At 37.0% G+C, this 27,623-nt stretch overlaps 1 protein-coding gene across 19 annotated transcripts in view; it reads right to left on the reverse strand.

Annotated features, from left to right (window-relative positions):
• Window positions 1–27,623, reverse strand: part of DLG2 (discs large MAGUK scaffold protein 2) — a 991,421-nt gene that overhangs the window by 242,579 nt on the left and 721,219 nt on the right. For 16 of the 19 annotated variants that reach the window (XM_088051071.1, XM_088051059.1, XM_088051060.1 and 13 more), the window contains 3 exons: window positions 25,456–25,600; window positions 22,036–22,177; window positions 7,158–7,313 (listed from right to left, as the gene is read on the reverse strand). In XM_088051071.1, coding sequence (XP_087907197.1) covers window positions 7,158–7,313; window positions 22,036–22,177; window positions 25,456–25,600 — 443 coding nt within the window. The remainder of the gene's footprint in view (window positions 1–7,157; window positions 7,314–22,035; window positions 22,178–25,455; window positions 25,601–27,623) is intronic. The other 3 variants (XM_088051066.1, XM_088051064.1, XM_088051063.1) reach the window with 1 other exon arrangement.

A 27,623-nucleotide genomic window follows, 5' to 3' on the forward strand; every position in this document is an offset into this window, starting at 1 on the left:
TTGAACCAGATAGGAAACCAATACATGGGTTTAAATTTCTCCCAACATGCCAAAGAATTTGAACATTGTGTATTAGTACTCTGTCATTTTGGAAGGACTGTTTCAAGGTGATTTTCAGAGACCAGAATGAGATATTTGAGAGGCTGCTTACATGTACTGAAAACAATAACATATCTCACAGAAATGACCCTGTCAAACAAGAAAGTTGTTGTGAGAAGTTGGTTAGGAACTGACTGGATTTTCATGGGCTAGTCAGAAGCACCACTCCTGCCTTGTATTTAGGCAGTAAGAGCTGCAGCCAGTGTTGGTGGTGAGTGGCAGCCTCTGAGGCACATCTTCATCAGGCACAACTTCAGTTTGGAGGGCCATAGTCCACCACAAGCTCCCCATGCCTGGTGAATGAATGCCCTGGCCAAAATCCTTAGGCACAAACACATTACAAATAGCCTGATACTTGTCTAGTCTCCCAGCTCCAGTCTTCATTATTAATCCAGAAAAACCACATAGAAAATGACTTTTGATACTTTGGGAACATTTTCTGTGACTTAGAGACGGAGACTCAGAACTTGCTGACAAGCATGGAAAGGAAGGAGACATCTTTCCTTTGTTCACAAATGTCTCTCTGTAGCTCTGCTTGTAATCAAAACAGCAGGAAATTTTTAATACTAGTGATTTAAAGTTTTTTTTTACTGAAAACTGTGTTTTTTTCTTCTGTAAAGACATATTAAAGAAAATACTGCTGTTTAACTGAACTGATTTAATATTTCTGTCTATTTTATGAGCTAAGAATATACAGTTTAATTTTCATGTGTGCAGACTGTGAACAAAAGATCTGTAGCACAAGAAAGCCCATTATCTCTGAAAATCAAATAATATTTAAAAAACCCCGAAACATTTACCAAATGACAGAGCAGAACAAATACCTTAATTTTTCTCTTTTTAAAATTTTATTCTAGTCTGTTTAATGATAATAAGTAGTTATTATTCTTAATATAACTGAGAAGATTATTTTCCTGACAAAGCAAAGTAAATAGAAATAAGTGACTTGCTCAACTGAAGAAAATTAGTCAGCAGCACAACTGCAAATAAAGCCCAGCAGCTCTAACCTGAAGCACGGCATCTTAACCCGAAAGACTTCTGCAACTTTACATAATTAAATACTTGAACTGTAGAGGTTTTATGCCTTTACAGGTTAAGATTCTCCTGCAAGCATCTCTCTGAGTTTTTGAAAGTTGCATCTTCCTAGCAATTTTAATTAATAGCAACCAAAATAGAGGACTCATTAAAAAATTGAAAGCACATTAGTGAGTTTATAAGAATGTTTGTGCTTATTAGGGTCAGAGATTCATGCACACAAAGTAGCATGAGAGCTGAGATTGAAAGGCAGCATCATTTTCCTTTCATTAACCCTAAAAGTTATATGACTGGATCATTTAGTTGAAGAAAACACTTCAGTCAGGATTAAACATAAATTATAGGAAACTGTTCCAGTTAAGACTTTCTAATTTGTTAATTGAAAGTGATAAAGAAAATCCACAATTAACTTCTATCATTTCCAAAAGATCCTTAAATAATTTAAAGGCCTGATTCACAAGCAAGGACAATCTACATTGAACACTGCATTGAAGTTGTAGACAGTTAGTCAACATAGTTTGTGCTGATTGTGTTTTCCCTTACAGCAATTATAAAATATTGCAGAGCTCAAGGTGTTTTCAGAAGCAGCACAACCCTGTCAAGCATAACGCACATGTAGTTGTATGCATCTGGGCTGCATCCTGCACCCACTGTGATGTGTGCTCCTGCTGGTGAGTCAAGGTTTCCAGGCTTATTTTTAGAGAGGTCCAGGAGTTAAAGTGCTTGAATTGCTAAAGGTGTTGTTCAGGGACTAAAGGCTACAGCACTTACACAGATGATTCTCACTGAAATCAGCAACAACAAGAAGCTTTGTTTCCCATCAGTATGAACATCAGAACCCAAGCCAACCCTTGTGATGACCAGTTTAATCTCAAATTGCTTCAGGGCTGCTATGCGTTCTGTGCCTCTGAATGCCTAAATTTGTGTTTAAGCATGCCTTAAAAATCACTTCTCAAAACAAAACCCCACAGAATTCACTTTTTAAAATGCCACTTCATGATTTTAGGGAGATACTTCACTAAGAATTACTTTAACCAGCTATCTTATATTTTCAAATGATGTTTTTGGTTTTTTTTGTGACCATAAGGTTAGTTTGTTTTCACTGACATTAAATAAGCTGAACCTCAGTACTGCATATTCTTATGCTTGAAAGGATTGTGTACTTGTTCCTCTCCGCTGTCTTTAAGCAATGTTTTTCAGTAGCAGTACTTCATTGTATTTAACCTTACTGTCTGTGGTTGGATTGTGTAAAATACAGATAAGTCCAGAGGCTGATCTGAAGGTGTTAAAATATAAAGCATAAATCTGCTTAAATTCTTGTCTTAAATACTTGAGTAATTACATCCATTTGAACCAAACAGACTATTTTTCCATTTTGTAATCAGTCTTTGAAATTTCTAAAAAAAAAAAAAAAGTAAATGAAGAGAACTAAACAGTATACATTATTTTTCAGAAGTTATTTTTAAATTCAAGAAAGGTGTTTGTGTTTATGTGGGCCAAATTGAAGACTCAATTTCCTAATACCATTGCTATTTTACTACTTCTTGATAGGTCCTATTTTCAGGTTGCTAGGCATTTCAAAAAATACAAAATATGGTGAGATGTGTTTTGGGAGATATAATTCCCATATTAAACACATGGGACTGAACAGGGGATGATGGGTACTCCTGTATAGTGTGAATTTCAATAAAGATGACAAGATCCCTGGAAGGCAGCCACACAGAAGTACAGTTATATGCATCACTCTGACAATAAGCTCGCTCCCAGCAGGTTACTGGGAAGGAAAAGGCTGTGGATATTAATAATGAGAGTGACTACCAGAGAGACTCACCATTCACACCTTTGTGTGCAGCTACCTTAACTTCCTCCCAGGGTCTGTGAAAAGTGATCAGCATCTCCTCAGTGGACCTCATGGCCTACGGAGGGATCCTAGGGATGCCTAAAACTAGGAGTGGGGACCACAGGCAGCAGTGCTCAGGGCAGACATACACCAGGCTGGCTGCAGAGACCACCGGAGTGTGGTGACCCTCCCGTGCCGATGGGGAGGCTGTGGGAACTCAGCCACAGACTGGAAGCAGCATTACACGTCAGGATTTTGGATGTTACAGTCTCCTTACTCATATTCCTGCATCCATCTCAGCACACTTTTATTCCTGTGGCCCTGAAGAGTTACACAAGGCTCAGTTACCCTTGAGCACCGATGCAAATGGCACACTGTCTTCTTCAAGACTCTGCTCTAGAGCCTCATGCCAATGTTATCTTCTCTCCCTAGTGCACATCTCAAAGAAAGTAGAGGTGGTTCTAAACAATGCTATCATTAATCTGACTCATCAAATATCCTGAAATGAAACCCAACCATTAGTTCCTTCCCTACTCCCCCCTGCCAAAAAAATGCAATCACACAATCAGAGACTTACAAAAGTAAAAACAAAAAATAAAGAAAGCAAACAATTTCAGGGCAGCCCTTAACCAAAAAGTATACTGGCAACTAGAGGGCCAGAAAGGTTTCAGTGAAAACAAGTGAGTTCTGGGAAAGACCAAAACATTTTCAAGTGTGTCTTTGTAGAGATGAATGCAGTGAAGTTCTCAGTGCAAAGCCTGGGAACATTTTGTGCTACAGTGCTGAAATAAAGTCTCATGTTTGTAGAAAGAGGCTTACATCCATGAGCTGTGATTTCCTTTCACTGCCAAAAATCTTCTATTTGTAGACATAATAGTCAATAATGACAGGGGCCAGAACGTGAATACTCCACATCCATTCCCAAAGGGTGCTCTCAAAGGAAAATTTACTACTCCAAAATTCTCTCTCTACTCTTGCCTTCAATGGTACAGATTTTCAGCTGTTGCACATTGACATAGCCCTCTTAATATCAATTCATATGAATTGATAACTCAATCAAAAAACTAATTACACTTATCCTAAAATGGAAGTACATTGTTCTAGACCTCCAAATCTCTCAGGGGTTGACAGGCCACCATAAAAGCAAGGGTTATAAACTTGAATTGATTATGGACAAATAAAGCTTTGCCCTATGAATTCTCTGCCTATTAAGTTAATGAGCCTTGACAAAACAATCATCTGAGGAGCAGCTGACAAATTATCTGGAGCAGCAATTTGAAAGGCGTTGGCTGGCTTACAAACATTTCAGTTGGGAGAATATGGCTCCATGTTCTTCTTCCTCTGGAAGAGTCATTTGACAATTTCTTGCAGATCAACAGCAGATTCTGAATATTGGAGCACTGAGATACAACAATTACTGTAATTACTAAACCAAATAAATAATCCCTGCCATTTCCTCCCCATACTTGAGGCTCACAAATGCTGATGCAGAACTCTTTCTAGGAAGTCTGCATGAAGAAAGCGAGATACATTTTTATTTCTGACTGGAGCTCATTGAAGTGTTTAATGTGGAGGAAAAGAGCTTTGAGAAATTCAGGTGAGTAGAGGGGGACTCTTGAAAATACCTGATCAATATTTGGAAGATTTTTTTTTTTTTCAGTATAACTTCCAATAGAGATGGTGGTATCACAGCTGTGGATTCAAACCAGGGTCTTTTACTGAATTAATTCTTAAAAATTTTCAACACAATACAGCCCTTAAACACATTGCACCACATTGCCCTTGGGAAATCTAGAGCTGTGTACATTAAATAAGCAAAGTTCATTTTGTTTAAATGCAAGAACAGCCACTTGCATTAGGGTAAAAATGAGATCAGTACTTTTCTAAAATTTGTTCTCCAACTGTGAATATGAGTCCATTTGGAAATTGAATCATGATCTGTTGTAAAGCTGTCACTTTCCTCACCAAAGGCATTTGCTGAAATATTATTTCAAATGTCTTCCTCCACACTCAACTATTCAGAGTCCTGTGGAAAAGATGACAGTACTGAGAACATGGAAAACTGTCATATTTTCCATCTGAACGTTATTTCACAGTGTGAAGGAAGTACAAATTATAGTAATCAGTTGCCTCTGCCACAGCATGTAGCAGAGTATAGCGCAGAGTATTTAACCATGAGTTGTGTCTTCTCTCCTATTTTATGTTCTTTTTGCAGTTTTTGTTGGACTGTTGATTTAAACAAACTGATTAAATATACCGGGACTAGAGCTCAATATTACATCAAAGTAGAATGAAGATAAATGAAACCTTGTTCTTAAAGAGAATTGTTAACTCACACTCAGCAGAATAATAACCAGCTTTCCAAGTCCTGATGTCAGGCCATCAAATATCTGATGACCAAGTATTCAATCAGTCATAAAGCAAAAGAATGTACAGAATTATACGTTCAGGTGCCAAGACGGCCTAATTTTATGAGCCCTCCAGAGCTCTACTGATCATTGACTTCTAAGTATGTGGTTACAGGAAGCAGCCTGAACATAATCTTTTCCCCCAACCTCTCTCCATAGTAGTCATGTCTACAGAGATCAGCCATTTAGCAATGAATTTCCTCTCCCTGTAGTTAGCAAGGCACTCAGCTCCATGGCCCCAGCATCCCCCAGGATCCACTCACTCAACTTTCTAGTTCAAGTTAGAACCTTTCTAAGGGGGCCATTATAAGAACCTTGCTATAATGAATGCCTCCACTGCCTCATTCTAAAACCTCAGAAGCACTGCCATGCTTTTAAATTACTCATTTTTATGAGTACTTTAAATAAATTACTCATATTTATACTTTACCTAAAGAACCAGAGTAATTTTAATTTTTGCCCACTTATACAATTTAAGGCAACATCAGCAGAGAAATTAAAATATTGTGGGTAGCTCTGTTGGTGCCTGGCACCCTTGTGCAGATATTTACACCTTTATAAAACACTGTACTAATCAATGTGTTTCACTCAAACTTGCACTGGGCTGAACATCTTGTCTAATTACTTTGATGACTTTGATTAAGCATCTTTTTACAAATTCTAGAAACTACACAGTTTTCATTCTAATAAACTGACATCTGCATGGTTTTGCCACATCTGTAACATTCTTTGCTAGTATTTGTCTTCTTGCTTTTTTAATGGAGCTTTCTATTTCATAGCATTGCAATGCCTTTCACAGCTGTCTTCCTAATCCCTGGTTTCTTTCCTGTTAGTGTATCTTACATTAATTTACCATTTTACTCTCCACTTATACATTTCTGCTCTTCCTACATTATCCTTTGCTTTAAAAAATGTTTTCTGTAGAAAATGTCTATGATCAAAGCTCCAAACGTAATTATTTTTCTTCTATTCTAGAATATAAAAGATTATAGAATTTCTCCTAACAAAGGAAGCACTCTGGAAAAATTGTGCCTTACTCTTCCTCTATCTCCCAGATATTGTTTGCAAATGGTTTACTACTGGCCTTGTAGTCTATAGAAGGGTAGCTGGGTTATACTAGCAGATAGTTTTGGATAGCCTGCTTTACTTCATTAAATATTTATCAGGAGGCAATCACTGACAATGTTTTAGAGAAAGATCTTCCATTATTACAGTTACAGAAAGGTTCATCATTTTAGGCTTTCCTAACTGTAAGAGTGCAGCTAGCCTAGGGAATGCTAAATTTTAGATGCATTCCTAACCGTGATTTGGTAAGGGAAGTGATTATTTTTTGCTCTATTTCTTTTGAATGGCTTAGGCAGCTGTTCTATAAACCCAAAGATGCTCAGTGAACTAAGTATGCACAACAAAGGAATAAAGTGACTGAATCAAAACAAATTACTAAAGCTTTCAGTGAGGTCTTGGTTGCTTTCCATACTCAAAGAGAAGTAAACACTGAATTCAGTAGTAAAATGTGGTACATATTAATGTGGTAACCTATTTTAGAGCACCATTCCAATGGATCAAAACATTGCCTGTGTTCATCACTGGATTTTGGATGACCAAAATTATATACCAAGGTAGCATGTATCTTCCAGTGGTGCAGATGTGAAAGCATGGTTAAAAATAAGCACAAGCTGTAGAAAAGATCTATGGTGAAGATGCAAACTATGAGATAAATCCAGTGATGTTCATGCACTCTAACAAAGGAGGTGAGGAAGAAGCGCATGCAGTACCTGGTGATCTCAGAGTCAGGGAGCAGGCCTACGTGGTAGTGGGGGTAGGGAGCTGAAAGAAGGAAGCTTTTGTCACACTCGACAGGGGAATAGTGCCTAGGAGAAGGTGGTTTATCACACAGTTTGTTCACAGTGCTGTAAACAGGTTCAGGAGGCCTGGTGATACAGAGACAAGAGTAAAAGATCAGGTGCATATTAGTTGCTGAAAATACAGAGAAAACACAGCAATCATTTTCAAAGCATGCATAGCAAATCTGTCAAGACCTTTTCAGTGGGGATTTTCCAACAAGTGTGCTGTTGAAGGAACTGTTAGAGTTTGATAACAGTAGTATGGCATTCAAGTATCTGCATATAAAGATATACACAATAAAAATGGACCATAAAACTTCCCTATGGGAAGTGTGGCACTGAAAGGGAATATCTCTGAAGCTGAGAAAAATGAGACATTTCCCCCCCATACTCTTTTCTGTTTTTTAATCTAATATCTACACAGCTTTCTGTGATCTTAATTTTGAGTACAGCATAGAAGAAAATGTTTGTCACCTGAAAATAAAGTATTTTTTACCCATTTATTTATAATATACAAGTAGATATTACTTGCTAATACAACATACTCCTGTCACAGTGAGCTGGGACTTTGCAAGTAAAATTGACCCATATCCTAGAATAACAGTGATGGTAACAAACTGTGTGAGCAATTCATCTCATTGGCAGGCAATTCATTGCATTTCAGGAGTTCTTTGCACTCTTTCCAGATTCAGCCTTCAAAATCTGATTATGCAGACCACGTCTGAAACAGCTAACCTCATCGCCAAGGCTGCTGCAATCGCACATGCAATGCTGCTCCAAGCTGCAATCAGCAGCCTCTGAAGTTAGATACAAAGAGTAAGATCTGAAAACTAAAATTTCTCTCCTGCTGCCTAGAGCCACCTGCCCGGGGGAGGCAGTACTTACCACAGCCCTCCCAGGAGCCGTCTGGGAGAGGGGAGAAGGGAATGCAGCCTTTAGTGCCAGCCAGCCAGGGATCCGTGGGAGACCAACAGCGAGCAGTTTGCAAAACAAACCCACACCACACACACACACACAGTACATCTCCCACCTTTTAACTTCCCTGCCTTGGCCCAGGGATGTACCTCAGGAGCCACTGGCACTGTGAAACTTGACTCATTGTTCCCTGACATTTCTGCTCTAAGGAGTGCCAAGGGTCAATTGCTATCATATCTGTGCTTCTGCCAGAAGATCCAGAGTATGCCACTGCCTTTCATCACTGTCATACAATATTAGCTAGATGGAAATCTTGTTTCACAAGCCTGAAAATATCAAGAGGCTGAGGAGTTAATGAACTTTTTTTGTTCTTCTGGCTGCACTGTGCCTCACATGGCTGTGGGTTTTGCTGTGACTTTCACAGATACCAGAATTTATTACAGTCACAGTGGATCTGTTGGCAGATACAGAGAACCCAATTTCCTTTGTTAGCTTCTGGGCTTGTCCTCTGGGGGAAAAGGAGTAGCTGCTTTACTTAAAAATTTGTCTCACTCAATGCTAATAACATTATTCATAGCAATCTGACACATGATTTGAGAGCTCTCTGTGCCTGAATTTCCCAGGGAAAACTTTACAGTTAAAAAATGGCAATTTAAGATCACCAAATAGCAAAATAGCAAAGCTGTCACTCATTTGGTTATAAAGCATTGTGTCAAGCATTTAGTAAAATCCCTTTAAAAATGTTTAAGTTAGAAATAATTTTTTATCAGTATATTTCACTTGTTTCAGGTGGCTGGATTTAATAATTTATTTACTAAATCAATTGTAGCTTTCAATAAAAAAAAAAAAAATGCAGAGAAAGGATATTCTATTTCATTCTATTTTTGTCCAACACTGCCTTTTATTCCCTTAGAAACAACTTTTGCTTTTAGGCAATATATGAAAGAACAAGTATAAATATCAAATATAAATGATACCTACTAAGAGAATTGAAGAAATATTGCCCCAGTGCAGGAAGATGAATAAAAACTGTAGATTCCTCCATGGCTAAAACACTAACCAGTCCATAAAGAATTTGTTAGTGTCCTATATTTGTTAATTGTCTTCTCTCAGTTGTAGACGATATCAGTGTTGCTACCCCTTGGATATTTTGTGAATGCTCAAACTACACTGAGTCATCAGTCAGTGACCATCCAACCTCATGCTGAGACACAAATCATGACACAGAGATGGCTAGATATGAGGAATTTCTTTGTTAATTGACAGTTACAAGCTGCCTTCAAAAGCAAAATGAAGTTAAACATTCAACATCTACCTAGGTATTGACACCAAATTAGTCCTTCAAGTATAAACAAAGAGTTCTAGCAAATTATTTAAAGAGGCTCAGCAAATTTTAAAACATTTAGCAAATGTTAACATGTTTTAAAACATTTTTGAAAAAGTTTTCACTCCATTCAGTCTCCCTGGGAGGTAAGATAACAAGTCTGAGTATAAAGTCCTGTACTCACTGATTTTGTATAAGTGATATTGTGACCTAGTTAGCATCGTACCTTGTATATTTGAGCTGCAGAGAGAGGTCTTAAGGTTAAGACAAGGAAGTTGTACTTATCCTTTTAAAACTTGGACTCTTTGGTTAGAAGGGGATTTAGGATATCAGCTAATTCCAGTTATGAGTGCACTTCTCAGAAGGCCTATGAAGTGGTCTGAGATCACCACAGCCACTTCCTTCCCATCAGATGTCACTTCCTTCAAGGTCATTGAGAGCATGAACTGCGCTGGTCCTTCAGATGCCTCTATCCTATTCAGATCTGTAGGCTAACAACTGCCAGCTGCATAGCTGGGCTCTGACTGCATGTTTTATTGGCAAAGGAAAGCAAGAATGTGAAAAAAACCCCAGTGCATAACATCAAGTGTCCAGGATAAGTATAATCTTATTTTCTCTCTCAATTTGGTCCAGTAAGTATGAATTAAGAAGTGTAAAAATATTTGAAAGTTGGGATAAAAAAATATCAAGTATAGGAATGATTAAAATTATGGGGCAGATTACTGTCCTGCTCATACAAACTGTGTTCTATCTAGGCCATTAATCACAAAAAGTAATATGAGATGCTGCAACAGCCTGTCTTCAAATATCCTCCTCATTCTTCACCTTCTCTATGGCAAACCAGTACTTAGCTACAATAGTAGCCACCTACTGGAAGAAAACAATTCCCTAGTTAAAAAAGAAGATTATGAAGGCCACCCAGCTTTATTAAATAATTGTTCTAATGCAGCATTTTCTCATGTCATTTATATTTCTCTTCATAGAAGGAAGAAGGAACCTCTTTGCAAAGGGATCAGCCCACCTGATAAATCCTGTCTGGCACATCTTCTCCAGTGCTATGGCAGAGACAGATTGTCCTCTCTCAAAGCATGGCATAATGAGAATGCTATTTAGAAAGAGTTTTTAATGTGCTATTATGAAAAAATACAGCCAAAGTCACCTCAACTTTTCTTGCAAAAATAATTAAGAGCCAGACTGAACATAAACATTGAGGCCTTACTTTATGATGCACTAATTCTTCAAATGAATTTAAAAACATGTAGCAAGCCATTTAGCACGCTTTAAGAAAAGTGTAAAGACTAGAGATATATCATTTAAGGACTAATTCACTGCAGTTTGTGTGCATTTCTTTCAGATACAGCAGGTATAGCTTTAGAGGTTTAATTTAAAAATAAATGAGAAGCAGTTTCTGAAACTTTTTTTGAGGAAGAACAAAGAACTATATTATAGAATTTCTTTTGTCCGTTATCTTCATTTTTGTTAATACCTATGCATAAAAAAATCCCCTTAAAATGCCAAACGTGTGAACATTACTGTATATATCTCTGATAATTGAAATATCTCTTTTAAAGAGTAATTATGTAATGTGGATCTACTTTGAAAAATAAATAACTACTGCTGTAACTTAGTTAGATCCTCTCCCCTTCTGTCTTTAAACTGTTTCTTTAGTGACAACTAGGCATCACAATTCTGTCTTTATCAGTGAGCTAAAAACAAAGCTTTGTGACAAATAAGAGCAGCAACTACTAGGTCTGGATGGACAGAAACAACTACATTATGTTAGTCTGAGTAAAACACACAACAGTAAAAGGAACAGAAAATATAAGCAGTAAACGTAAGTAGCAGCATAGCGTGGCTTGACCGTGCCTCAGTAGACAGTTCAACTCACAGGACAGAGAATGAAGTCACTTAACACCAAAGGTAAGCTTTTAAATGGTAACAGGGACAGCAGAGAGTCACTCTTCAAGCAAGAAAATAAAAAATAAAAAAACATTGAAAGATGGAATTGTTACTCAGTACAGACCTAAATGCAGTGAGGCACAATTCTCACAGAAAGGTAGAACTAATTGGTGGAAAAGATAACAGTAACAGTGGGAGGTAAAAAATTGATCTAACACTGGTTTTATTTATTTCATAACAGATTGTATAAAGTGAATCTTCCTTGTTGCTTGCAGTCCTTATTATTCCTTGTTTAGATCATCATTTTTTGTTGTTTCAGGCTGACTTAATTGTGGAACAGAAGTTATAAAAAATGGGATTTTTAAAAACCATTCTCTCTTCAGCATCATGCAGGGTCCTCAATTTAAAATTAACTTTTTTTTCTTATTGTAGAATCTTGTTTGGTAGGGATCGATTTCACAGCACATTAAATGTTAACGGGTTCAGGTTTTAAAACATTTCAAAACTTTTTATGATATGGAAAGAAACAAGCTCAGCATATTAAGTATGCAGAGCTATAGCCAGGAAACAATCTGAGAGAAAATAAATTCAATCTGATAGAAAATAAATCTCCCAATGCTACAAGTTTACAACTTTTCTTTTTCTTTTTTTTTGAGTTGCAATTTTTAATTGTATCCAAGTTCCATAAAGACAGCTAATACATTAGTTTTGCTAATATAGTGTTGCTGGGAAGTAGACAAAGAACTTTTTAGAAGAATTTCACTATTAAACCAAAAATAAATGGCAATTAAATACAAATAAAATATTTCACTTCTAATAACCAGTTATTTTTTATTTATATGTCCTTTGACTGGGCTTCTTATTCATATAACCTTCCAGGAGAACCACATACCTTATTGTTCAATACAGTAATTAGAACCGATAGTTGACTTTATTTCATAGGTTGTGCCCTGGCAATTTAAATGAGACCAAATGACTCACATGACATGTTTATTTCAACTAAATGAAAGATAGAGGAGGAGTATGACGAGCTGGAGGAAAACACCTGAAGCACCTTAGTTCTTTCTGGAAACCCTAAAATGAGTAATTTCTCAGCTTTTCCATTATTAACTGCTGTTTTCATATGCCTTAAAGGTTTCTTTAACTGCAAAACAAGTGCTTTTTTAGCATAGTCATGAAGACTAAGGATTGCCTTATTCCTCTTAACAATACTATTGTAACATTTTAACATTTTAATCAAGTTTTCAAATTAAACAGTCTACAGGAAGGCATAAGTATAATTTAGAATTTTTAATATTCTACACCAAATTCTACACTCATTATTCTTAACTATTAGGAATTAGGAAATGGAATGACTGCTTAATTTGAAAAAAAAAAAAAAAGATCAGTAATGATTTTCTGTTGCAGTAATGGAAAAGAAAGCTGTTTCATACAGGAATGCAGAGACTGTCAGACCAAGGCCCAAGTCCCCTGCAGTGACTGTTGAGGAAACAGGAACCAGCAAAGAATGGCCCTTACCTGCTCAGCTGCTGAGAATAAGCAAGGACCACAGAGACCAGAGATTAAATGACATACCCAAAAAGCTCTGCCTGTGTCTACTCTAAGCCTGTTACTTGGCTGCACATTGATAATGTAGGGAAATATTTAAGAAACCTTCTATTTGCCATATTTTAAATTCGGCAATGCACTGCAGACTCCCTGAATCTGAGTTGTCAGAAAGTGGCAATAGTCCTCGCCTGTTGCTTTCTCTGTGCCATGGATACCTTTGCAGAACTCTTCTCTGTCTCTCTCTGACACACCTCCTTTTTATATTGGAATTATTTGTTATTTCCCTGGAAACCATGCTACACCCTTTCTTATCTCTGTCACCCTCTTCTGAGGTTTTTTTTTTTCAGTTGCCTCCATGTGGGATTCAAGACTTGAGCGCACCACAGATTCACAGAGAAAACCATTATATTTTGCACTCTTGTCCTTTACTATCAGATCCTATTTCCATTCTTCATTGCCTTCTTGATTGTCTCTGAGTACTGAGCTGACAATGTCACAGAACTAACCACAGTCACCGCAAGGTGTCTTTCTCAAGTGGCAAGAGCTCCATGAGGGATCCATGTCCATTATTGAAGTCTACTTACCACTTCTCTGTGTGTTATCACTACCAATCCTACTATCTCATTTCAAAAATCTCCATACAAACACTAAAGCATATTCCAAAATTTGATTAGTTTTTTTGTAAGTGCTAAGTCTTAAGTAGCTGCCAGTGATTGTACTAGAAATAGTCAAATCCTATTACTTGGGGATCTCTGACAGACCTATTTAAATATGCAAGGAAAACTCAGGAATAAGAGATTATCTGTGACTTGATAATGACTAAATTTTTACTTTAACATAAATTATTCTCCCAAGTCAAGACTTACTATACTTAAAATAAATTTGGATAACAAAATGAAATCTTACTCTAGGCAGACAATTATGCATCTGTAAAGTTTAACAATTAGTTTAAGATTAAATTTCTGTATTAATTACAAAAAATATAAAATAGTTGATTTGTAAGCTAGCAATTTCAAACCTCAATCTAAGGAATGTATTTCACCAAAGGTCCAGTTTAAGGTTATGTAGATAAACTTTTTTTTTGCCCCTTTAACTGAACATTTAATGTGTAACTTGAATAGTCTTTTAATTAACTTTTTTAAAAAAAACATAATTTCTTGGATTGATCAAAGACTAAACCAAGAAGAAATTCTATTCTGGGATACCATATTGGATTCAATATGTTGCCAACTTAACAACTAGAGATGAGAGCCCTGCTGGTGAGAAACAGTGAGTGACCAGTCGCAGCAGCAGGCTGGCATCAGACAGACAGACAATAAAATAACACGACATGGTGGGAGCACACCCACATCATGCACACCCCAGAAACCTTGGGTGTTTCTCTGTCTTTTTAGAGGGAGATAGCCTAAGCCTGATCCTGCCAGCATCTTATCAGCAACTTTTCCTGTCTGCTCTCTATCTCTGTTCCTTGGCCAGTGTACTTGCGCAACTATTGATTATCCCAAACCTCATGTGTCACTCTCTGAGGGATTTGCTGGTTCAGTAGCCTGAAATCCCTTCTCCACTACTGCCCTACTCCACTGCTTCTTCATGCCTCTTCACTATTTTTGTTATGTCCTGTCTTGTCCCGAATTCCCATTCCAAATCCAAGTTTTCTTACCTGATTAAATACCAGTCTTCCCTTCTTGTGATTTCCATTCTTAAATACCGGTGACAAGCTCTCTCACATTTTCACACCCATTCTCACCTTTATCCCCTGATAAACACACTTCCCCTATTCCTCCAGTCTTCAATATTAAAAAGTGACAGAACTGGGCATTCAGAGCACAGAACAGAATCCCTTCTGACAATTTTCCTGTGTCAGAAAGGGATGGAAGAAGTAGAGAGGAAAACTAGCTTTGGCCATTTAATGCTGTGCTCAATCATGCAAGCTTTTTAAAATTATTTTGTCAGTATGACAAAATTGTGAGAAGCTTTGATATACTGCAGTGTGAGTACAGAATCTGAAAGAGTTCTACTGCAAAATACATATCAAATGCATTTTGGAGGATAAATGAACTGCAGTTTTCCCAAAGACTTCCATTTGTTGGCTTTTACATGGCTTTTCATAAATGCATTAAAAATACTGTCTGGATTCAGTTTCATCAGCTCCTGTAACTTAACACTCTGAACCTATGTATGGAATATTATGGTATTTAAAATATAATAGCACAGCAATTTCTAACATAGAACAGAACATGAACCAAGGCATATAATTCTCTATCTTTAAAATCACCATACTAGTGTGGTTAAAAATAAATGCAATTTAATTTAATAATAGTGGTGGTTAATTAAAATGACTTAAGCAACAATAGATATCTTTTACACTAAATTTTAAAGAAAAATCATAAAACCTTTGCTATCCCTAGATAAAAAATCCACCCCCAGGCAAAAGCTAAGCATGAAAATATTAACTTGAACATCTAATCTACCAAATTTACACGTTATTGAATAAGATGAATAAATTAAAGGCATCATCAGTCTTCCCATACTACTACATATATTCTCTTTAGGGTAGAGGTAATATGCTGATTTTGGGTTAGGCATGGTGAATGATTGTTGTGAGCTCACAACTACATGTGCTCCTGTAACTCTGTCACTGGGCTTCTATTTGTCTCTTACTCAACACATGTATGGTAACACTAACTGTGGTGTAAAACTCATTTGAACATTCTACCTAAGCAGTAAAAGACTTTGTCTATGAAATGTGAGTGTAAACTCTGTTCCCACACAAAGACTGACAAGAAATGCAGTTGCCCCCTTTCAGCAAATGAACACTTTTGAAACATGCAGAATATCTTGTGAGCTGAATCAACTTTAAAAATCCTGAAGGAGTAGTTTTCAGGAGTCATTGTTAAAAGCTGCAGTTCTTTTATCCTATTGTTTTTCTTCCTAAAACCATCATCAGAAATCTGTTAATGATCATTTTATAACACACAAACTGTAATATTTGTTGTAATGGCTGACTGGAAGGTCAAATCCGTGAGTCAACAGAAACTTTAAAGTGTTTCCATAAAACACCATCAGTTCAACTAGCAGGTTTAGATAAGTAAATAAGGAATAGTTGAGGAATACTACTTTCAATACAGGGGAAAAAATCCCCTGAGACGTCATCTTAATGGTTCTCTCTTCCCTCCCATCCAATTCCCAGTACCTCTTCCCTATCCAGAAAATGCTATTTTGCAAAAACACATGTAAAAAAAAAAAAATCAAACATGCTTTACACAGCAAAACAGATAACTCAGCTTTTTCATCCATGAATCTTTAATATCTAGCCAGAGTTAAATGTTAAAGTGAATTTTTTTATCAGCTGAAGCTCAGAAGTTTGATGTTACCATTATCTGAAGCTAAAAAGGAAGTTAAAAACTCAAGATTGCAGTTTATTTTTATGGAACTCTTCCTGTTGTTGTTCATTAAAGACAGAAGAAAGTAACATCTAAAAGCTACAAGATTTTTAGGCTATAATTTTAATATTTCTGAAAATAGGAAGGCAGAAATATGGTAAAGAGAAAATTGTAACATCTTTCTCTGCTGTATTAGTAACACATTCCACAAAATGACTAAAACAAAAAATACCTTTTTTTCTTACTACTAGCATATAAAATTTGGTTGGAATGCATCTCAATAGGTCATCTGATGCAATCCTGTGTTTGAATCAGGACTATTGACAACACTAGACTTTACCTAGCCAATTCTTAAAAATTTTAAAGTGTGGATATTTCACAGCCCTACTCCAGCACTATTCCATCCATCTCATGTTTTAATTTCTACTCAAATTGAAATCAGAACATCCCAAACCAATGCCTGTTACCATTGCTGCTTCTCTGCTCCGAAGAGTTTGGTTTCATCATTTTTGCCACTGAGTGCTTATAGGGTGCTCTTAGATTTCCCCTTAATCTCCTCTTCACAACACTGAACAAGCCCCAGCTCCCTCAACACCCCTCCAACCTCCATGTGATTCAGGGCTCTCAGAATATGTTGGCCCCTCTCCACAACCCTCCTGAGGTCAAATAATAAGAACTGGTCAGAAGCTTTTAGAAAAGAACATATTTTTCTGCTGGCCATGCTTCTCTAAAGATAGCCTGTGGTATGCTGATTACCTGACTAGTAGTGAGAGTGCGCTTCTGGGTCCATGTTCAGCTTGGTATCTGCAGTAACATCCAGGTCATTTTTAGAGAAACTGCAATTCAGATGTTCATGGCTTGCACAAGTGTGTGCAGCTCCTCCATCTGAGATGCAGACTTCCAACTGATCTTTATGAGGCTTCTGCCAGCCAAGTCCTCAAGTATATCAAGGGCCCTTTACAATACAGCTCTTCCATTTGTCATGTTAACCACTCCCTCTTAATTTATTATCCTGTTGAAATTTGCTGAGGATGCACTGTGTGTCATGATCTAGGTCATTGATGAAGATATTCACTGACGCCCTAGGTATCCTGAGCTCCTCTGCTCATCACTGACCACTCGACTCATGCCAAGTGATGATCATCAGCCTTTGAGCCTGCTGGTTAAGTCAGTTCCCAACTCAGGGCCTTCTTTTAGTGCTATCTTCCTCAGCTTTCAAAGTGTGATGTAGGAGACAGGGTTAAAAGTCTTACCAACATCATTGTGTGCAAATGAGCATAGCCATGCTGGGAGAAGGCTAACTAGCAAGGTAATACAGCACACATTCCAGGAGAAACCCAAAAGGCTATCCACAAGGTTTCCAAACCACTACAAACCATATTTCCTTTCTGATTAGCTGTACATGTTCATCCAACACTTCCTGATGTTTGGATGAGAGGCTGTTGGAAGCGTTTTAAAGGGTGCTCCCCGTGTTACAGCTTTTCCTGCCCACAGAAGAGGTGTGAGAAATACCTTTGCAGCCACTCCCCATGACAACTAGTGGAGAAAAGGAATTACCATGCCCCACAGCAGATCCCAGATGCACATTAGTGGGAGTTATGACACAGGTCAGGCATGACTTTGCAGTCAGCTGTGTTTTCCCTCAGCAGAGAGGCATTCCTGCTCAAGGGAGCACCTGTGCTGTGGCACTGCTTGGTGAAGGGCAGCCACTCCTCTTCCCTCATCCAAGCAGTTAAAAATTTCATCAGGAAAGTCAACAAGTCTGGACAAGCACACAAACTGCTTTTAGTCAATCTGTGCTGACTATTCCAATTACCTTCTGGGCCCTTAAGTGCCTGGCAAACGTGTTGTTAAGTATTTCAGCTTTTTCTACGTTATCTGTCACTACATCGACTTCTCTCCTATTCATCACCTTTTCCCTTCCTCAAGTTTTACCTTAATTTCTAAAGTAGCACACATCTGCAGAATCACTTTTGTTTTCCTTTATGACCCTTGAGGGTAAGTCTTAGCTCAAATCAATCAGCCTTCTAATTTTGTCACTAAGCAGTCAAGCAATGCTTGTCTATATTTTGCATTTCAGGCCACCAGAAAGCTCTTTGCTCAGCCATGAAAACCTTCTGCTGAGCCCCCCTCCTTTCTGCTCAACAAGATGGTTCCTTCCTGAGTTCTCAGTAAGTTTTATTTAGAAACCATCCATCTTTCATGGGCCCTATGTTTCTGTGGCAGCATCCCAAGAGATTTTGCTAAGCAACTCTCCAAAAAGGCTGAAGTCTGCTCTTCTGAAATCTCAAGTCATAACTTGCTGACTATCTTTCCAGACTACCTTTGAATCAAGAACTAAGCCAACTCATGGTCACTCTGACCCCAGCAGTTATTTATCACCACCTTTGCCACAAATCCTGTTTCTTCCCTCTAGCAGTATCAGGGACTGATCAGGAACACAATCAATGAATCCCCTGCACTGACTGCACAACAATTTAATCTTACTAAAAACTAAAAAAAGCAGCGTCTTGCCATATGAACTGGTAGAATTATTTGACATACATTTTTTATCTGGTTTTGATCTCCCATTCTACTAACGTGAACTTCTGTTATTTTATTTCATTTATCAGGTGATAATTGCTGTAAAAAATACAGGAAGCCAAAGTTTCCATTCTAAAGGAATTTAAAATAAATGCAGAAAAATTAAGAAGTAAAATATGCCCATCAATGATTGTATTTTGTACCAACAATACACACAGCTTAAAAACATTCAGTAATTAAGAGACAACATCCAGCTTCATTAAAATTTATGGCTGAAGATGATTTGCTATTTTTCTATCCCTTAGGCCATTTTTTATATAGACTGAATTTTTTTCAGGCAGAGATTCAACATCAGCCCAAAAGATACAAACTTGTATCAACTGAAACACTTATTTTTGTTAGTAAAAATAGATATATTTAGGTAAAAAAACCCAAAAAACCCTTAGAACTGGAATGAACAACAACAACAAAAAATACAAAACCAAAAAGCAGGAGGAAATGGGAAGAATGAGTTGAATGTTCAGTCATGTAGGCTTTACTGATAAATTCATTATCACAAGCAAGTTAAAGGAAAGCTTGTCATCTGCCTCACTCAAATCACTTGTACAGAGAATTCCAAAATTGCAAAAGCCTTTTTTAATGGAGAAGTTACTATTCCAAATATATTTAGCTGGCACAAATGAAAATCTGCTCCAAGTGTTGCAAGACTGCATGGGTAATAAATTTCCTTATGTGAGCACAATGTAAATTAGCCCTGTAAACCTATTACAGCAAGAACCAGGTAGTTTTAATGGACAGCACTGCAGTACCTGGCAAACATCTTAATTATAAAACATTATGTGAGAAAATCTAATTGTAAATGCTGCAATCAAGGCATCTATAGGTTTTACTAAAGTTATCAATATGATAATTGAATACCCTAAAGATTTTCTGAATTGGTCAGCAACAAAGTCTTCCCAAACATCTTATTTTAATGGCAGATCCATCAGCAATCCTATGGCATTGAACAGAAAGAGTGCATTCACTATTCTGAGTTTATAGCTGTGAGAATTAACTGCTGCATTTCACTAGTCCCACTTGAATCAATAGGTAATAATTAGACACATGAACATTATAAAAAAAAAAAAAAATCTCAGCAGCATTTAAGGGTTAAATGGTTTGGTTTTTAAGGTCAGAGCTTCTTAGTCACTGTAGTCAGAGAAGAAAACTGGTCTTTGGTTCTTGCTTGGGTGTCTCTCAAATGTATGTGCGTGTCCAGTGAGGAAATGCAATGGCAAGAGTCATTTGTCTTATGACTATGTTTGTTTTCTCTTTGTGCATTTGTTTCCTGATGTAGCATATTGACTATTTTCACTAATAAAATGAAGCTCAAATAGCCTCCTCCTTTTCAATCGGTCAGAATTAACACTTGCTCAGAAATATGAGATTTCCATCTGCTTTGTGCTGTGGCATTCAGAGCCTGCTCCTGTCACTTGACACCCTTACTCCTGCTGGTGCCACACGCCTGTCACAGATCATGCTCCTAGAGTCAGCAGCTCCTGTCGATAGTGCCAGTGCCACAGCTAGATTTTAGATATCAGCCCTTGATTAGGCAACACATTAATTTGGAAATCTAGACAGGAAAAAGAACACAGGAGTGAAGTATTTCACACAATAAAAATAACTTCTCTGGGCATTCATTTTTTTCCCTCCAAATAATATAAAGTGGACACTGGTGTGAATACCTCAGAGAAGAAACAGACTGCCAGTATTTCATTTTTCTCTCAGGAGCTAAACCACCACAACTAACTTGCTTAAAAACATTCTAAAAATATCAGCATAAAAATGCATCTTTCTTCCTAAGGAAAAAAAAAAAAAAAGGTCAGAAGAATATCCTAATTAATTTCAATTCATATTCTGCATGGTTCTTTGCAGGCTTTCTACTAGATATCTGCTAAACTACTGGGCTAAGAGTGTCACTGCTTTCCCTTCTGTAACTATTTCTTCTTTACTTTTTTTTAGAGGTAACTAGAATGTTAAAATCAGCTACATGAACACAAAGAAACAGGACTAGCAATACTTCTTTGTCACCTTACAAACCTTCTGTTTAAATGATCTTTTCATTGCCAGGACAGCTTATCTCTTTTTTAGAATTAATCCCTTCACTTTCTGTGACTTCATTATGTCCTTAGCTATTATTTACTTTTAAGGGTGCAATTTTTTTGCTGTTTTTAAACTTTTCTAACTCTTTCTTGGCAATAGTTGTGCTGACATCTCACTATAGAAGAGAATTCAGCCCTACAAGCTAATTTACAAAGCCTTCATCACTGCAACACAGATATTTTAATATTGGAATTCTCCCTATACAGGGGAATTTGAGAAATTATGAGATCATTATTAGATCAGGTAAAAACACTGGTGCAGATTTAATGAACTCAATGTTTTAGCTATTAATTAAAAATGTAACTTCTTGGAACCATTCAGAGAAAGTCCATTCTAACTGAATGTCTCGTAAGTTGAAGGGAATCCATTTCAGCTTTGCATTCTCAATCAAAACAAAAGATAAACTCTTTTAACCAAGACAGGGAAGAAAGGTGTGGTTTTCCACACATTTACGTCCTGATTAAGCACTGTATCATGATTTAGTTACTCTGAATCTGTCTGATCCAACAAGTTAAGCTGCTTGAGATAGTAATCACATGCAACAAGAAAAATGAAATGCAAATTAGTGGGTTATGAAGCTGATGAATACGTAAGTGGATGAGATTCTTTCACTTGTAAGACACAGCAAGTCAGGTTAGAGGATCAGAACAGCCCCCTCCTAGCCCCCGAAAAAATAATTTCTCATTTTCTGTGGCATTAGACATTATAATGGGAGCTCATTTTCCACACTGAACAACTTCTGCCTTCTAGGTGAATGGTAGCGCTCTTCAAACAAAAAGATAAATACACACTGTCTCATCAGTGACATTCAGTGTTCATCTAAAACAAGGCATAAAAGAATCCTCCCAGCCTTTACCTATGTGTCTCTTCTACCTTGAAATTAACTACACAGATACAATTCTGCTACTGTACTTCCACATAGTAGTCACAGTTCTTTGGGGATTATTTAAAAAAAAAAAAAAAAAGGCTGAATAGAAAGGTACAGTACACTGCATTCTGTTTGAGATGCACTGAGTGCTTAACTTATGTCCTTTACATCTGCATGAAAGGCAACAAATAAAGAGAAGTATCTGACCTGGTGTAGTCGTCCTCCACAAGCATGTGCTTTGGAATGGGTGAGTATCTTCCTGGTGAGATAGGGGCCAGGGATGCCTTGTACTCTAAAGTGCCATTGTTTCCAGAAGACAGTATATGATTTTCCATTGGTGGAGAATAAGCTGATGGTTAAAAATGAACATTTCTAGTCAGCAACTTTCATGTATCATTAGATGTCACAAGAACATAATTTTTTTTAAGTACCAAGAATATGTTCAATGCTGTAAATACAATCAAAACAAATAATCCTAGCTTGAGAGAGCTTAAAATATAACAAGAAAGAATTAACAGCTTGAGTTTCCCTGAAAATAATAATAATAATAATAATAATAATAATAATAATAATAATAATAATAATAATAATAATAACAGAAATGCTGGGTTATTTGCAGGGATTCACTCTTTAGAGGATCTTTAGTTCCTGAAGAGGAAGCCTGAATAGGTCTCCTGTTTGGGAGACAGGAAACTTTCTTCACTTAGGACTAACTTGCAGAAGGAAATGCAATTAGGAAAGGATGAGATTAAAAGCACTCTTTTTGGCTCCAGTGCAGTAACGGGAGTAACATACTAAGAACTCAATGCAGGATAAGAGCAGGAATTTTATGTGTGGCAAGAATTATGTACATTACACATTCAAATTGCACATTCAAAGCTGTGATCTACTAGAAGTGCCCAAAACCGCAATATGATCAAAATTTCAGTATCAACATAGATGGTATTTAGACCACAGTAAATCTGTATACTTGAAATAGAAAAGGGATGCAAATCCCTTACATATTAATGATTAAAGTTACAGTACTGTGTTGTCTGTTTATATACTGGGTTTGCAGGTTTTGTTGTTTGCGTGCTTTTTGCTATTCTGAAGTTATCTGGGACATTTATGACTGGAGAGATGTAGTAATAGTTGTACTCAATCTCTACTTAATTGAATTAGAAAAAGAAATAAATAGAAAAAACAATGTTACATGCTTCTGAAATGATCTGTGATTAATTTTATCATGAGAAGAAGACAGCTAAACTTACTAGTATTACTTTCAGTCTTTTTTTCAGATCCTGAGATACAGAATGCTTCAAAGCAAAATCTCTCTACAGGGAAAGGCCATTATGCATTCTGAAATACTCTGAACATGTAGGTATAATGAAAGGTTCCCTGAGGATAAATGAATCTCTATGCACCAACAGCTTGGGAAGGGCTACTGCAAATCTTTTCAACCTTTACTCTCCCACTGGAATTGTTTCTGTCTTCTCATATGCTGCTGATCTATAATGTGACATAATAAACCACACTGTTTTAGAACTGCAAAATCATTATTTTGAAAGTATTATAAAGCTGGAGATTGGATAGGGATATTTAACATTTTTACTTCCTGGGCTTTGCTAAGATCCAGACCAGGCTGCTACTGAACAACATGATTGCCATCTGTCGTAACATTTGCCAACTAAACAGGCATCCTCAGCACGGCTGAGCATACCACTGACATGCATGCTACAAAAGCTTCCCTTCTGTTTTCACGAAGAAGACTGAATTAGGAGGATTTGGGATATTTAGCTTTTCCCGCAACTCTGTCAGTCCACAATAGCAACACTGCAAAAGTGCAGAAAAATTTAAATCCTTAGCATTTACCACCCTCTGTAAGTATCCCCCCCTTAGTTTGCTTTAAGTGCCCACAGAATTATTAGCAGGAAATCAAGATGGGTATGAATCGACTGCTGAAGCTCTTGTCAAAAATTGTATTCCCACCCAGTTGTTAGATGGTGCAGCTGGTTCCTGTTGGGGATCAAGGCAGACAAGTTTTTAATGAACAGCTAATGAAGAAGGGAGTTTTCAGCAATGAACTCTTTAGAGTAATGGGCACCAGTGGTACAGAGAGTGCAGCTGAAATGTTAAGATTGCTGTGAATGACAAGGGAATGGAAATGCTTGGGTATGGACACCAGGAGGACTGGCAGGAGGGTTATAAAATTATGGCATATATCGATAAAGCTAGATTCATCAATAAGTCATCAATAGTCAGTATAATTACATGCAACTTGCCAGGAAAGCCTACACCCAAATTAAAACAAATATTCAAGCCATTAAGAAATAGGGGTGATAAAGACCAGGTTGAAGCCTAGGACACTCAGATCAGGAGACAGCAGTGATGTGAGTAAATCCTAAAGACGTGCATAGTAGGGACAGATGGCAGAGACAGAAGATCCTTACTGCTGTCATCTCCTTAAGAATATAAAAAGCACTCCAGCAAGGAGGTTGTCAACATAAAATCTATATATATATGGCAAGGACTCCACAGCCAGCCACCAACCCTTGTACATGGTCACCTCAGGGAGTCCTGGGGATGCACCTGGATGCACATCTTTCTACCTGAGTGCTGGACACGAGCCTAGTTGTTTTTGAGTGCATGGATATGACAGGCTGATTGAAATCACTTTGCTTTAAAATGAGGACATCTTCTCTTCCTATGGGATACTTCACTGAGTTTTACCATATTATTTAAACAAATTTTACTACAACAGAGTGTACATTGAATGCAAGGACAAATAAGGCCTTGGTCCTCTGATAAAAAAAAAAAAGCCAGATGAACATATATAAAGTTGATGGATAAACTGAGAATAATGTGAAGTGGACCAATGATTTATGAATTCTTCACTATGAGAGTAATGAAGCACTGGAACAGAGAAGCCATGGATATGCCATCCCTGGAAGTGCTTAAGGCCAGGCTGATGTGGCTCTGAAGAACACCCTGGTTTAGTGGAAGGTATCCCTGTCCATGGCAGGCGGACTTTTTAGATGGTCTTTGAGGTACCTTTCAACCCAAACAGCTCTGTAACTTCATGAATTATTGAATAATAATAATAATTATTGAATAATCATTGAATATCCACAGAAAAAAAGTAAAGTTTTGTAAGTAGAGCAGTGATTTTTACATTCCAGTAAAATATTTTATTCATATATGAGATATATTTGCCTCAGGCTTCTACTTCATTTGTACAAGATGGTTTGCTGCTTGTTCCAATTTTTCAGCGGTCAGAGTACTCCAGGCTACAAATCTAATCATATTTCAAAATGCAATTGCATATACTTATTGCTGCAATCTTCACAAGAGGTATACAGTTCAGTCTGATCACCTGGACAATGGCTAATTGGAACCAGCACAGCCATAAATCTTTTACATTGCTACTTTTGCAATTATTTACTTTAAATTATTTGTTTTATTAATTTTGAAATTATTATTTGCAATATTTATTGAGTGCAGCATACTTGGGTGGCAATAAACATTTCATTTTTGTAATCTTCCAAGCTGTTTCATAAACAATGGGGTACTTTGAACAAGCTATGAAAAAATACAATCATAAGACAAACTCAAATATCTCTTGTAAAGGAAGTCACAGAAGTCACTTACAGTGAGTAATATCTGGTGGGCCATATGGATCTGTCATGTAAATGGTGGTGGGCTTTCCAACTTTCAGATACACTACATCTGATGTGTTCTTCAGTATCGCTACTGCCTCTTCATGGGTAACTTCTTCCAAACTGTAATTATTTACCTTAGAGGAGAAATCAGAAAGGTGAGTAGAAATGCAGAAATAGACACAAAGATGAAACAGCCTTGAAGTTTTCAAAATATCTGGAACGTTGCTGTAAACGAAGAGCATTAAAGTTTATATAGAAGCAATACTGCTGCAGGGCAGAAAACACTGTTTTCTTAGCACATGAATATTCAAAGACTGATGTAGCAATATTGATACACAGAATCAAAATGAGTCAAGAAGGCTTGTTTTTGCCATTAGAAAAGTCCTTTATGATGTTCTGCTACTTCTATAATCACCAATATAAAACTGTATTTAATTATAAGTTAATAGCACCATATCGGTTACAGAAACTGTCTACATTATTTGACCTAACAAAATAAACTTCTTAATTCATCTCTCAGCCTCCACAGCTGGGACCTCAGAAATACTCAACTCACCCAAATCTTTCCATCACTGATACAACATTGACCCTTGAAATAAGGAGAGGTAAAAAATGGCATATAGAATACCTAGAAGGTGCAGGAATTGAAAAAAAGGCAGTTCAGGATGGGGAAAAGGTGTTTTTCATTGTGAAAGTTTGTCTGTTTTGTAGAAGCACATGAAAAAGACATTGAAAAAGTAAGATAATGTAGTACTAGTTCTATGCTTTTTTTAGAAAAGAAAAACACTTAAGCAAGGATTAGAGTAGAAGACTACAGATAAACTAGGGAGGGAAATGGTGGCAATAAGCTTTGCCTATTTATGCTTTACTCCCACAGAAAGAAAATCAAAAGAAAAATATCAGAAGTGGCTTATTGTAGAGGCACATGAAATTTATTCACATATAAATCCTCTGTATTCACAGAATGTCAATAATAGGTTTTCCTCCTATAAACAGAACCATAAATGTTCCCTGCCACAAAAATGTATAAACCTCCTGGAGGTAGAAATTATAGGATAGGGGAAAAAAGTAAAGGGTGTAGATCCAGGTTTCAGGCATGTGGCACAAGACAAGAGAAATAACAGAACCACAGAACACCTTGAGTTGGAAAGGACCCATCAGGATCATTGATTCCAACTCCCTGCTCCTCGCAGCGAATGAAACATCCACTCCTTGAATTCTGGCAGGCTTGGTGCTCTGACCACATCCCTGAGAAGCCTGTTCCAATGACCTACATTTCACAGTGAATGTTGCAAATGAAACATTTTGCTGTCATTTAAATTGCCATACTGCAACTTCCACAGTTACTGCAAAGATTCCTTTTAAGGATTATACAAGATGGAAGCAGAATTCCCTCCTCACTACAGTATAACATAACAGGAAATAGCAGGGAAAAATATACTCCTTCTAGGCAATTTAGTATCAATAAACTATCAGAAACCTGAATGTGACAATAAGCAACTGCCAAAGGGTTTGGCAACTGGAAAGAAATCCAGCTATTATGAATCACTGGAGAACTCTTCGTATCCCGACAATTTCATCAGAACCAAGAAAAAATGATTGCTATTGGACAGTATTGCTGAATGCATAGATTCTGTCTTCCTTTTTTGGTCTTCTTTTTGCCTTGTATAATTCTCAGGCTTGGTTTTAAGGGTAATTAAAAGAGACAATGGCAGGTATATTATGATAATTTGACATGAAGAGTAGTGATAGAGCCTAACACCTTCCTAACAGAAGGGAGCTGCTGACAGGGTATGCTGTATTTTGACAGGTCTTCTATTTAAATAAAAAATCTTATACCTAATTTCTATAAATTCCTATATCTTTCTTTGTTACAAAGAGCAGTAACTTACATATACCTTTAATAAATAAATGTCTTAAATTAATAGGCTGGCAGAAAGAATAAGTGGCTGAAATGATGCCTTTCTTGTTTATATATTTCAAAACTGCCAAACACTTCAGATTCACACATTTTAAAAAGATAACCATAAGGTTATCCTTTACCTCTTCTCCTTCCCACGCTCTGTTCATTGTATCTACCTTCTTGTGTTTCATCCTAAGTTTTTTTTTGAAGTAGAAAAATCTCACATAACCTCACCCACTATACAGCTGCTTTAA

This window comes from Pseudopodoces humilis, chromosome 2, assembly GCF_049639895.1.
Source record: "Pseudopodoces humilis isolate 2021_Gansu_Grassland_sample_001 chromosome 2, ASM4963989v1, whole genome shotgun sequence".
In the NCBI taxonomy this organism is placed as follows: Eukaryota; Metazoa; Chordata; class Aves; order Passeriformes; family Paridae; genus Pseudopodoces; species Pseudopodoces humilis.